Here is an 11,678-nt window from a genome sequence, read left to right on the forward strand (position 1 = left end):
GCATTTCCTGTTCACGATGAATAATGCCGCATGGAAAACCGTAGTTGGCCAGTCGTCGAATTAATTCAATAATCCTCGAAATTTCAATGAAAAGGCTATTCGTTTCGAAAGCCATAGAAAAGAAATCGTGTTCGTGGTCGTCGGAAAGAATTTCACCAGCTATTCATTTATGTAACACCTTTATTGCACTCATAGTATTTTTTATATTCTTCTTATTCACTATATTCTTCATGTACTTATCTCTCTTTCTTCTTTAAGGATATAAAATAATTTCTGGAAGCCAAGGACCATCATAAATTCATACCAAACGGAATTCTTTTTCTGAAACGAGATGTAGAAAAGGATGTGAACTTGTAACTAGTATTCTAGAACTATTTCATGGGGTTGCTTCAAATGGATGAAGAGGAGGAAGTGGGAGATGGAATGTTTATGAGAACAGCTGTTCCTGTTCTCGGGGTTGTTGACCATCCATACACCTACTTTCGTAGAAGCCTTTTTATTAGTAGGTGGATCTTCAGGTACACAGAAGCAACACGTGTCCATTAACTTTGGGGAGTTTTTCTTCCTTTATCTTGAAGCTGTCTGTTCTTTGTGACTCGAGGTAATCCTAAACAGAATCTTCGTCTAGGATGAATTTATCAGTGGATAAAGGGATTAGGGTTTGTTTGAAGAAATTTTTAAATAATAATAATTTTAATAAAAATATTGAAATTGAGGACTACGCGAAAAAAAGATTACAAGTCTATTTTTCTTAATTTTTTCAATTTTATAGTATTTGATGGATAAAGAAAACTATCTTAATATAAAAGTTAAAATAGGAAATTTGATAAAAACAAGAGGATGGAATATAAGAAAAGAAAGACATTTAATTGTATAAGAGGCAATTTATATATCTGTAATAACTTATATAATCCACTTTGTTAATACTTTGTTATACAACTAGACAGAGCCATCTGTTAATAAGCAGCTTAGAATCAATCTTAACAAACATTTTGTAATACATTCTATCTGTTATGATCATTGAAAGAAATGATTCTCTGAGAATATAGATCAATTGATGAAAAAAATGAATTATCTGAGAATATAGATCAATTGACGGAAAAAAATGAATTCTCTGAGAATATAGATCAATTGCCGAAAAAAATACATGGAAAGATCTTAGAAGGAAATAATGGTATAACGGCCAACTACTCACAGAAATGGAGCACACTTGTCTCTATACAAAAAACCACGCCGGAGCATCTGGAGTTTTGAAAGAGGGACTAGAAGGGGCTCGTGTAAAAACTGTTTATGTAGCTCGCTTGCGTGGGAGCAAGATTTTGCTGTTTCTCAAGATGAGAAATCTTGATTATCTTGTGACTCGATGATTATCTTCTAAACTCGAAAATATCAAAAACATTTAAAAAATATATGAATAAAAAAGGATACTAGAATTTACAAATATATATTCTTGGTGCATAAATTATGAAACGTAAAGGTGCAATAAAAATAGATAAAGCTAATAATGACGTCTTCTAATATTCTATAGTAACGGTCTTCGTTTTTAAGTATTCGTTCAAAGCGTCTTGACCCAGGTCCTTGCCAAAACCAGACATTTTGAAACCACCAAAAGGTGCAGCCACATCTGTCTTGTTATATGTATTGATAAACACTGTCCCAGCTTCTATTTTCTCAGCAAATCTTAGAGCCTTGCTGATATCCTTTGTTAAGATACCTGAAGCCAATCCGTACTCTGTATTATTGGCCCTGGCAATCATTTCATCCATGTTCTTCGAGCTGAACTTGGAGATAATCATGATAGGGCCGAAAGATTCTTCGTTTGCTATGTACATGTCGTCCTTGACATCTATGAAGATAGTTGGCTCAAAATACCAGCCTGGGCGATCTAATCTCTTTCCACCATAAACTAGTTTAGCTCCTTCTTCAACTCCACGTTTCACAAAGCTTAAGAGCTTATCCATATGTGCTTTGTGATTCTGTGGTCCATGGGCGGTGCTTCTATCTAGAGGATTTCCTATAGAGATCTTCTTAGTCTCCTCCACTACCTTCCTCACGAATTCGTCGTGAATTGTCTCTTCCACAAATAGCCGACCTATTTAAAAGAAAAGAAATTTAGTCATTTTTAAATTCTAATAATGTTTTTGTAAGAACATTTATTTTTTTAATTATTTGAATACTATACCAGCAGCTATACAATTTTCTCCCTTGTTGAAAAACACACTGCTCATTCCAATTTTAACTGCCTGTTGAAGATCAGTATCTTCAAAGATAACTAAAGGACTCTTTCCACCTAGTTCTAAAGATACTTTTTTCAAGTTACTGTTAGCACAACACCTCATTATGGACTGTCCAACCTGTGTAGACCCAGTGAAGCCTAGTTTCCTGACCAGAGGATGTTCACAGATAGCGTTTCCAGTTTCAGTACCATTCCCTGGTACAATATTAACAACTCCAGGTGGGAAACCAGCTCTTATAGTTAGCTCTGCGAATTTCAAAGCTGTTAAAGGTGAAGTTTGAGCTGGTTTCATTACTACAGTATTGCCTGCTGCCAGGCAAACTGCCATTTTCCAGGAGAGCATCATGAGAGGGTAATTCCAAGGAGTAACCAGACCACAGACACCAATGGGCTCCTTTCTCGTGAATGTTAAGTTGCGATTTGGCCTGGCATGAGTTATTGGTATGGTGGAGCCTTGGATTTTGTCACAGCAGCCAGCAAAGTACCTCCAGGTCTCTATGGACATTCCTATATGGGTCTTCAGAGCCAAAGTATATACTGCACCGGAGTCTATACTTTCAATGGTAGCTAGTTCTTCCTTATGTTCCTCCATTAGGTCTGCTAATCTGAAAAGATGTTGAATATTATAAAATAAATTATAAAATAATAACATTATAATAATGCATTAAATTATAGGATAAAGATGTACCAGAGGAAATTTTGGAAAATATTTACTTGAAAAGAAGAGCTCCACGCTCCCTGGCGCTGATCTTGCTCCATTCCCCTTCTTCAAAGGCCTTTTTGGCAGCCTTAACTGCCTTGTCCACATCCTCCACAGAAGCTGTTTCAACCGAACAGATAACGCTCTCATCGTGAGGATTAACCGTGTCTATAGGCGTTAGACTACCATTCACGAATTCTCCATTTATGAACAATTGTTTAGGAAACTTCAAGGTCATGTTGTTTGCTTGTATTTCCACGGCATCATACTTGATCTCTTTGGTAGCAGAGATACCTCTAGCTGCAAGAATTACCGTGTTAGCAAACTCAATGAACACTGGAGCCATGAAGACATCCGTATTCTGCAAAGTCACTCCCAGATTGTCTTTGACCTCCTCTACCAGCCTCACAACGTCCATACTTCCTGCTCCTGTAAGAAAATATCAGATATTCAATCAATTAAATTTTATTAATAAAGTTTTAATTCTTAAATATTAATAGAAATACTCTTCCACTTACCGCAGGCAAAGAAGTCGGTATCCTTGTCAACGTCCGTCTTCAGGATACTCTCCCAAATACTCTTTAAGGTTTCTACGTTCTTCTGCTCTTCTTCGGTGAACTCAAGCGTAGTATTTTCACTCTGTTGACCGAATTTGTTGGCGCAAATGGTTTTATTCCCAATCTTTATTCTCTCCACGTTGATAAAGTGATTATCAATAGTGCTAATTAGCAGTCCACCTTCGTGCAGGTAGCCTGGTCTATCTTCTACATATATATGAGTAGTCTGTTGAGGTAGTTCATCGCCAATCCACAATCTAGATCCAAACAGACGAACTTCTTTGCCGTCGATAGTTGTCCACGCACCTGGAGTGCTACTCAAGCCACGAATGAAGTCATGAATTTTCTTAGCAGGCTTGGTCCAGTCTATTTTTTGAAGTTCCTTTTTGTTCAACATGGGATCATAAGTGGCTCCTTCTTCTTTTTGGGGGATCATTGGAGCGGTCCCTTTGGCCACGAGATCCACAGCCTCCGCCATGGCCTTGATACCTTCAGGATACAGGAAGTTACTGTACAAAGAGTCCAGAGTATCATTAGGCTCTATTTTGCACGATCTCTGGAGTAAAATTGGCCCTGTATCAAGGCCATCGTCCGCCCAGAAAATGGAGAATCCTGCAGTGTCATCTCCTTCTATCAACGTCCTAAAGACAGCATAAGAAGATCATGATTACTTGCAAGAAAATTGTATTATTGAAAACGACGATTGCGCAACGGTGCCCGACAATTTATCAGTCTCTTTATCGACATTCAGCGATACGAGAAAGGCACGAATAAACACGTATCGTGTGTTGCGATAATTTTGCACCAGATAATGAAGTCGAACCGGTTCTAAGATACGCGTGCGCTTCGATTGACGTTGTCAGCGTCTTGTTACGCGCCTCTCTCGCCACGAGTAATACCAGTTCGGCAGATAAGCTAGCTAGAAAATCGCACAATGACCAGCGAACGCTCTCATTTATTACATTAGTCAACTGCAATCAGGTAAAGTGTTATTATGGTTACTTCAATTCAGAGCAACTGACCAACTAATAGCACTAGCTCCCCGATGTCGCGGCAGTATCGATGGATGGTAGCATATGCTGCGATGACGAGGACGATTGATGACCTCCATGGGGATGAATTGACTGCAGAATGGAAGAACATTTAGGTCGACTTCGATTCCTTTATACATTTCAAGGACTTCCGGCAAGGTCACGCCTTTGCTTCTCCATGATTTGATCTTGAAGACTGGAGTATTATCAGCTTTCGCTATCGTCGCTGTAAAAGAATGTTTGTTACGATGTTGGAAAATTGAGAGCTGATTAGTAAATATTTTTTGTAGGATTAATTACCTAGAGGATCTTCCCGGTTAGCCTTGTCGGGAATGGTGAAGACTCCTGTGATCTGATGACCATTTTGCTTCAAGAGCTTGTAGACCTCGGCTGCGAAGGAGCTCTGGCCAATTATAGCCACTTTCAGTTCTGCCATTGCCGTCTAAATATTGAAATACTTTAGTTGTCATTAATTTAATGATATACATGTAGCGACACCTGAGTCAGAGGACAATTCAAACCCATGTTGCAGTCAAGACTGTTAGGTTGCAAGTAATGTAAGAATAAATATACTCCGAGCAAGACAATGTTGCCGCTACATGTAACCGTCGAATGAAGACGAATTTGAATTTTCCGACTTTCCCCCGACCAGTGTAAATAAACGGGCGCGATCGCGAGTGACACGGTACATATAGAGTGTCGAATACTATCTACAGAGTATCTCGGAGTGTTTATCGAGTTACGCGACGAACATTAACGAGTGTTTTGTACCAACGACTCACGTATACGGCTGTTAATTATTTATTTATTTATTTATCCGAAATATATTTGACGGGTTGCGACAGTAATATCTCGCTCTCGTTATTTCGTACTATCTATTCTCGACCAATCCTCCACATACGTATTTTACGTTGTTAGTGAGACAAGTATAGTGAAATATTAATGTAAGCAGCATGTTGAAGAGATACGGATTGTGAGAAAAATCAGTTTTATATAACTAACAAATTACTATTTATTAATCATAGATTATAGAAACTATGGAAATTCAATAATTAAAAAATTATATCAGCGAATATAAATAAAAATAAATAGAGAAATGAAAAATGAATAGTGACATATTTTAGGTATATACGAAATTGCTATAATCACTGATTTCGTTATACTTGTCTTGCTAAGGCTTTATCCTTAAGCCAACCCAATACCAAACATTAAGCATCGTAATAAATACAGTATAGTATACACCATTGTACATACCTATTTCCAGCGTTTAACGATATCTTCTAACTTTCACTGTACTTTCAAATAAACTGCAAAGAGAAGACAGTGTGAGGAAGCTGTGCGAAAGGAAAGTATGCTACAAGATAATAAGAAAAACTAAACCTGGCTTCTACTTCCATCTACCATGTTATTAAAATTATATGGACTCAATACCATCTACTATCACCAGAGATATTTCCAACATGCTATATGCTGTATTGCTACCGAATTATCATTCTACTTTCTACTATTTATATTTATTTGAATTATTCGTATACCAAAGCAGTGTAAACATTGGTATCTACAAATTTCATATGATTGGCTTACTGTGTTCACGACGTAGGAACGTATCGACAAGAAGTTTTTTAGGAACAACATCAGAAAATCGACGTGGACGGTCCTCCGGCTGTTTTATTCAAGTGCATTCACTTCGCCAACTGCTATTCAGCTACTGACGGCTGGTAAATGGCTGGCACTTGTGGCTATCCGACTGAACCGCGTTAAACCACACAACGTTTATATAAGCTGGTTGTATCAGCCGGCAGGGTCAAGAATCGTTTTTTAATTCTTCTTTTCTTTATCTATACGGATCATTTAATATTTGTATTTCGATTTCCTACATGGATTTTCCTAATGAGTTTTCTCGCTTCGAAATATCAAGTTATTATACGTGTCATAGGAGAAGTATCGAAATTTCATTGGCACCGTAAAGTTTGAAACAAATCTGAAAATACACGTAAAAGCTACGAAATGTTCGGTGCAAATAGTTTTTAGAAAATTTATTCGGAAGGCATAAACCAGAAATGAAATACTCTAGAAGCAATTCATTACCGAAAAAGGTAAACAAGTTTTTAAGAAAAGACTAGTGAAGCTACAAATAGCTAGTATTTGATTGTTTACCATCACTTGGACATGTGATGTTTTTCGGTTATCTATATCGAAATATATATCTATAAATATCGATGTATTTCGGTTTTTGTTAAGATAATAGTAATTACTAACCGTTAGCTTGATTAATTATTATTTTGAAAATCTAGATATATGTAATCTAGATATAAGAATTTTGGTAATTATCTGTTCTTGATAAGAAGTCGTTCATTTTAAAGGTAATACGTGTCTTTAAGGTGCAATAGTAACATCTTTTGTAAATTCAAACTGTTTATTATATTTTTATTATAGTGAATGAACAAACAATTAGTATTATTTAAATTGTAAACAAATACTGTCTAAAGAAATCATCCTCTTCTGAGAATAAAGAGAATTAAGTCTAAGAGGATTAAAATCTTTAGTGTTCCAATTTGAAGTAATTCAATATCTTAAAATGTCTTAAATACGTCACTTCCAATATCTTAGATAAGTCAGAATGTTGTGAATCGACGCTTTATTTAAAATAAATTATCGTTAATTATAAGTCTTAACTAGTTATAACGAGTTTTAATGAAAGATTCCCCTCTATCTATTGGTCGTAGGTCACAGTATGTTTACATGATCAAGTTTGTACTGGTTTTATTTAGTTTTAGGTCATGAATGTTTAGATCTCCAGCCGTGATGAATGAAAAAATTATGTAAGCCTTCAATTATGTTGCAATAATAATAACGCAATTTCATAAAGAGAGATCAGGGATAACATCGTTTTAAAAATATTATACAGTCTTTTATTGCATCTCCGATTTTGTACAAGTGATAGTCATAAACAAATCATATAATATATACTACAACATACATATATATATATATATTCTATATAATCTATATATATATATATATATCGTGAACAAGATTATACAAGTTACTCGAACATTCAATATCTAGGGACTTTGAATTCTGATGCAGCATCCAACACCGTACTGGGTTTCCTTTTGTTCATAATATTTTGAATCTTCTGCCATTCTCTGTCCAATTCAGCTTTCTCGTTCTTTTCTTTGTTATACTTCCTTGTTCTTCTTCCATCAGCCATTTTTACACCATACTGAAATGCCGCTTTTGGTAAAGCTTCTTTATTGTTCATATACTCGCTGTACTCTTCAGGTGTATCAAAATCCCACCTGCCGATGGGGCCTTTCTTGTTGCCAAGATCCATCTTGGTATAGTCTACTTCATCATCTGAATCATCTATTGCGTCCTGCATCTCGTCCAGCCCTGGGTAACATTCTGCATACCCTTCGGGCTCGGCAGCTAGTTTATTAAGAAGCGCTCCTTTCTTTGGAGCATTACCATCCGAGTTGGAAGGTGCAACATTCGGTAATTGTGGAGTGTTTGCTTTATCATCCGCGTCCAAGCCACCTTCAGGCTTATCAAAGTAAGAGGTCTTTTTCTTTTCCCTCGGTTGATTCGGATCCTTCTTACCAATCGTCGGAACGTAGTCACCAATGTCTCCATAAATACTCTCATCCTGTGGTCTTGGAGCAATATCCATGTCATTCATATCGTCAGGTCTAGACCTTCCATCCTTATTCTTCTTTCCTTTCTTACCATGACGGTTGCCTTGGCGAAGATAAGACAAAATTTGTGCCAATTTGTTTATTACAATGTCATTTGTTGTTAAGGTAGGGGTATTATCTATGGTGGGCACATCTGCCTTGCTTCTGATTAAGGTCGTTGGTATATCTACATCCGTGTTTTCGTCATCCAATTCTATCACGTAAGCCATGCGGCCAGGAGTAAATAATTCGTTTCTTTCGATCTGTTTGGATTTCATGGTCATAACTGTTCTATAAACGTTGCGTGCTATCTTGGTTTTAAACTGCATTTCATCGTCTTTCTTTTCTCCCTCCTTCTTATCCTTTTTTTCCTTTGGCTTCACTAACTTCTCCATTTCTTGTTCTTGTTCATGTTCCTTTGCTTCTATCTCGCTACGTACCTGTGGAATAAAATACCTTTTTTAATATATTTATATTCTTATAAATAATTTTTTATTGTAGATTCTTACTTTTTGGAGGAGAGCATAATCCAAGCCTTTCACCAAATGAGTATGCTCCATGTCACCACCCAAGAATTTTGATTGCTGAATCATCTGCCTCCTTCGTTCAGCTGCGTCCATTCCTGACTTTAAATCTGGTGCAACTGCACGATATGCACTGGCACTGTTCATTGGATCCTCTGCTTGATAGTCTTGATTAGTACCATCTCTACGTTCTCTAGCTCTGTCTCTATACTTCTCTGCCAATTCTGCCATTTTATCCTCTTCTTGCTTTTTCAGTTTGGCATAGAAGCTCTTTTTCTTCCTTCGCAACTCTGCTCGGCTACCACCGCTAACATTAGGTGTCTGTGCAGTCTTTGCATTGGCGTCTCTAGCAGTCCCAGGTATAGAAGCTGGAGTTGCAGATGGAACAGATGCTCTTGGTGTCATCAACAGTTTCCGGAAGTCATCGTTCGTTAAACGAACGGACATTCCCATGTCCTCCTCCGTTGTTTCTGGCATTTTAATTATTGTATATGAGTGTTCTAAAATGTTGAGGTTAGGTTATTAACATCAATTAAATTTCTATAAAAAACGGAAACTAATTAAAATTTCAATATTGTAGATTGAAGTATGTGTCTCACGTACACCTAGTATTGAGAAATGAATAATATTGATTTTAAAGAAATCGACATTTATCGCTCAACTGTTTCGACAGATATCATAATCCAAAAAGTGTCACCTCCGTCAACAAATGCCGCAGCGGTACTGCTATCTATCGGAAAGCGTCGTAAGTATTTTGAATTTGAATCTTCTTAAGTCTTATGTGATCCGAACTGCAATTCTAGTTTGTGATTCTTTCTTTAAATAATATTCATTTTAGATAATAATATATTATAATATAGATATTATATTATATTCTGCAATTCTTCAACTTTTATTTCATTCGTGGAACATGCTTCCTAATACTTATTACAAGTATCAAAAATTGAAAGAAATTACAAGGAAACAATCGGTCGTTTCTAGACTTTAAAGACTTCGTATTTTGCATCTATGCAATTAACGAAACGCATCATCGCTTGTCCTAATTCAGGATTAGCTACGTAATGTTGGAAGCGTGTGATTCCGTTGCACGCAGCTCCGTATTCTCCATTTTTGTTTATTGCAATTACAGCACCGGTGAATGTAGGATAATGTTCGGCAATCCTTCTAATTGCTGTAGTGGCAGCTTCAGTTGGAGTCGCGCCACGACGCATTTCCTCTACAGCCAGGAAACTAAAAAAATATTCTCAGATTGAAAATTGCAAATAATTGAACAAAACTACATTCTGACTAGGCTGTGGATGTTTTCGCAATTATATATCTTTATGAACGTAACTAAAGAGATGGAAACTAAATTTATCCATCTATTAAATATCATAGTGAACACTTTACTTTAGATCTTTTAATTATTTAGTATTTTTTTCTATTATATATTCTGTATATTTTTATTAAAAATACATAAATACCTAATTATGATAGTTCATTGAATAACCTTCTTACCTTGGCAAAAAACGCATCATTATATCTCCTTCGCCGGTTCCAGCTGCCGCACCGACCCTTTGATCAGCATATGCGCCTGCGCCAGCTATGGGGGAATCCCCAATGCGGCCAGGGATTTTATTTCTAGCTCCATTCGTCGATGTACCTGCTGCTATATGTCCATTCAAATCTATAGCTACAACTCCGATCGTATCGTGGTTTTCTTCGTTCACATGTGATTCATGCTCCTCTACATTGTCTTCCATGATATTCGCTACACGATATGGGCCACAAGACTTTTTTGGGTCCGGAACTACGTTCTGATAAAGTAAATATATGATTTTAGGCGGACATTTATATATAATACAAATATATGTGTATGAGATTTATTTTCAGCTTCTTTGCTTCTTCTTTTCTGAAAAGAAATATTCTTTTCTTGGACCCTTTCCTAGATGAAAGATTATTGATATACCTTCCAATAATTGGGTTGACAGTTATTTGACTTCCAATCCAACCACATTTTCTTTGATTCTTCTGTCTGTAAAGGTTCTTCTTTGAATCCCATCTCTACAGCGAATTTTGTAGCCAGTTCTCCGCCAAGCAAAGAATGTTTGGTGTTTTCTAAAACCTTACGAGCAACTGAAATGGCATTTTTTACATTTCTCAATAGTCCTACGCCACCCACATCCATTGTTACTCTGTTTTTGGGTAAATAATTCAATTAGAAACAATATTTTGCTTAGAATATATATGTAAATGAATGAAAAATATACCCATCCATGATTAGAGCATCCAGAGTTGTTTCTCCAGATTCATCTGGACTGCCTCCATATCCTACAGTTTTCCTGCATCTTTGCTCTTCACAGACACTGCAACTCTCTTCTATTGCATCCAAGGCACTCCTTTTCTCATTGTTCAAAACATTCCATGCTGAAATGAAATTATCATTATAATATTGTTCCTATCTTTTTAAAGACAGAAATGTGTAGTTACCTCTTTGTGCAGCATCCTTATAATCCCAGGTAATGACTACCAGAGGAATACTCTTATTAGAGGCTGAAGCTTTCTGACAAAATGTTAACCAAACGTATGCAGTCAAATATACAATCAATAAGGACTTCATATTTAAAGTTTAGTTCAAAAGCTATTGATGAGTATGGAGTATTTGAGAGTAGATGATCTTTGTCCGCAGAAAAAGTGGGGATATATCTCTCTGATGTCAGGCTATGTACATTTATATTGTTTTAACATAATGCTTCTCAAGAACAGAGACCTATTTTAAACATAACAAACGGATCATTCTCATGCAAATTTATGTAATAATTATTTAGATCGTTCTAAAAATGTATATAATGTAGTGTTCTGTATACACTACATTATACTATATTACATATTACACTATACTATGTTACACTATATTACATTAAAATACAAAACTGTATCCCCTCTTATGGAAAATTTTGAGATATTGAGTCCA

General features: G+C 36.3%; 2 protein-coding genes across 3 annotated transcripts; both read right to left on the reverse strand.

Moving 5' to 3' along the window:
• Positions 1 to 864: 864 nt before the first annotated feature.
• On the reverse strand, positions 865 to 6,278 carry LOC117161122 (cytosolic 10-formyltetrahydrofolate dehydrogenase). Of its 2 annotated transcripts, XM_033342397.2 has the most exons (8): positions 6,109 to 6,274; positions 5,779 to 5,831; positions 4,825 to 4,966; positions 4,516 to 4,750; positions 3,455 to 4,134; positions 2,951 to 3,365; positions 2,183 to 2,841; positions 865 to 2,092 (listed from the first exon to the last, which is right to left on the reverse strand). In XM_033342397.2, the coding sequence occupies exons 3-8, from the start codon at positions 4,958 to 4,960 to the stop codon at positions 1,515 to 1,517; spliced, it is 2,703 nt and encodes a 900-aa protein (XP_033198288.1). In that variant the 5' UTR covers positions 4,961 to 4,966; positions 5,779 to 5,831; positions 6,109 to 6,274; the 3' UTR covers positions 865 to 1,514. The 2 variants fall into 2 exon arrangements, with proteins under 2 accessions (XP_033198288.1, XP_076481658.1); XM_076625543.1 differs by lacking the exon at positions 5,779 to 5,831 and having other exon boundaries at positions 6,109 to 6,278.
• Positions 6,279 to 7,413: 1,135 nt separating this feature from the next.
• Positions 7,414 to 11,583, reverse strand: LOC117161133 (protein Red). Its single transcript, XM_033342431.2, is given in 8 exon segments — positions 7,414 to 8,641; positions 8,711 to 9,231; positions 9,234 to 9,330; positions 9,718 to 9,955; positions 10,223 to 10,521; positions 10,674 to 10,899; positions 10,975 to 11,131; positions 11,195 to 11,583. Coding segments are annotated over 8 exon segments (2,727 nt in total). The 5' UTR covers positions 11,325 to 11,583; the 3' UTR covers positions 7,414 to 7,582.
• Positions 11,584 to 11,678: the final 95 nt, after the last annotated feature.

This window comes from Bombus vancouverensis, chromosome 16 (assembly GCF_051014615.1).
Source record: "Bombus vancouverensis nearcticus chromosome 16, iyBomVanc1_principal, whole genome shotgun sequence".
Lineage (NCBI taxonomy): Eukaryota > Metazoa > Arthropoda > Insecta > Hymenoptera > Apidae > Bombus > Bombus vancouverensis.

Excerpts from the sequence above, each read along its gene's own strand:
- LOC117161122 (XM_076625543.1), bottom strand. The coding sequence starts at position 6,159 with ATGTTGTTCCTAAAAAACTTCTTGTCGATACGTTCCTACGTCGTGAAC. Across the intron at positions 3,366-3,454 it reads TACCGACTTCTTTGCCTGCG|GAGCAGGAAGTATGGACGTT; the intron begins GTAAGTGGAAGA and ends ATTTTCTTACAG. Across the intron at positions 2,842-2,950 it reads CGTGGAGCTCTTCTTTTCAA|ATTAGCAGACCTAATGGAGG; the intron begins GTAAATATTTTC and ends ACATCTTTTCAG.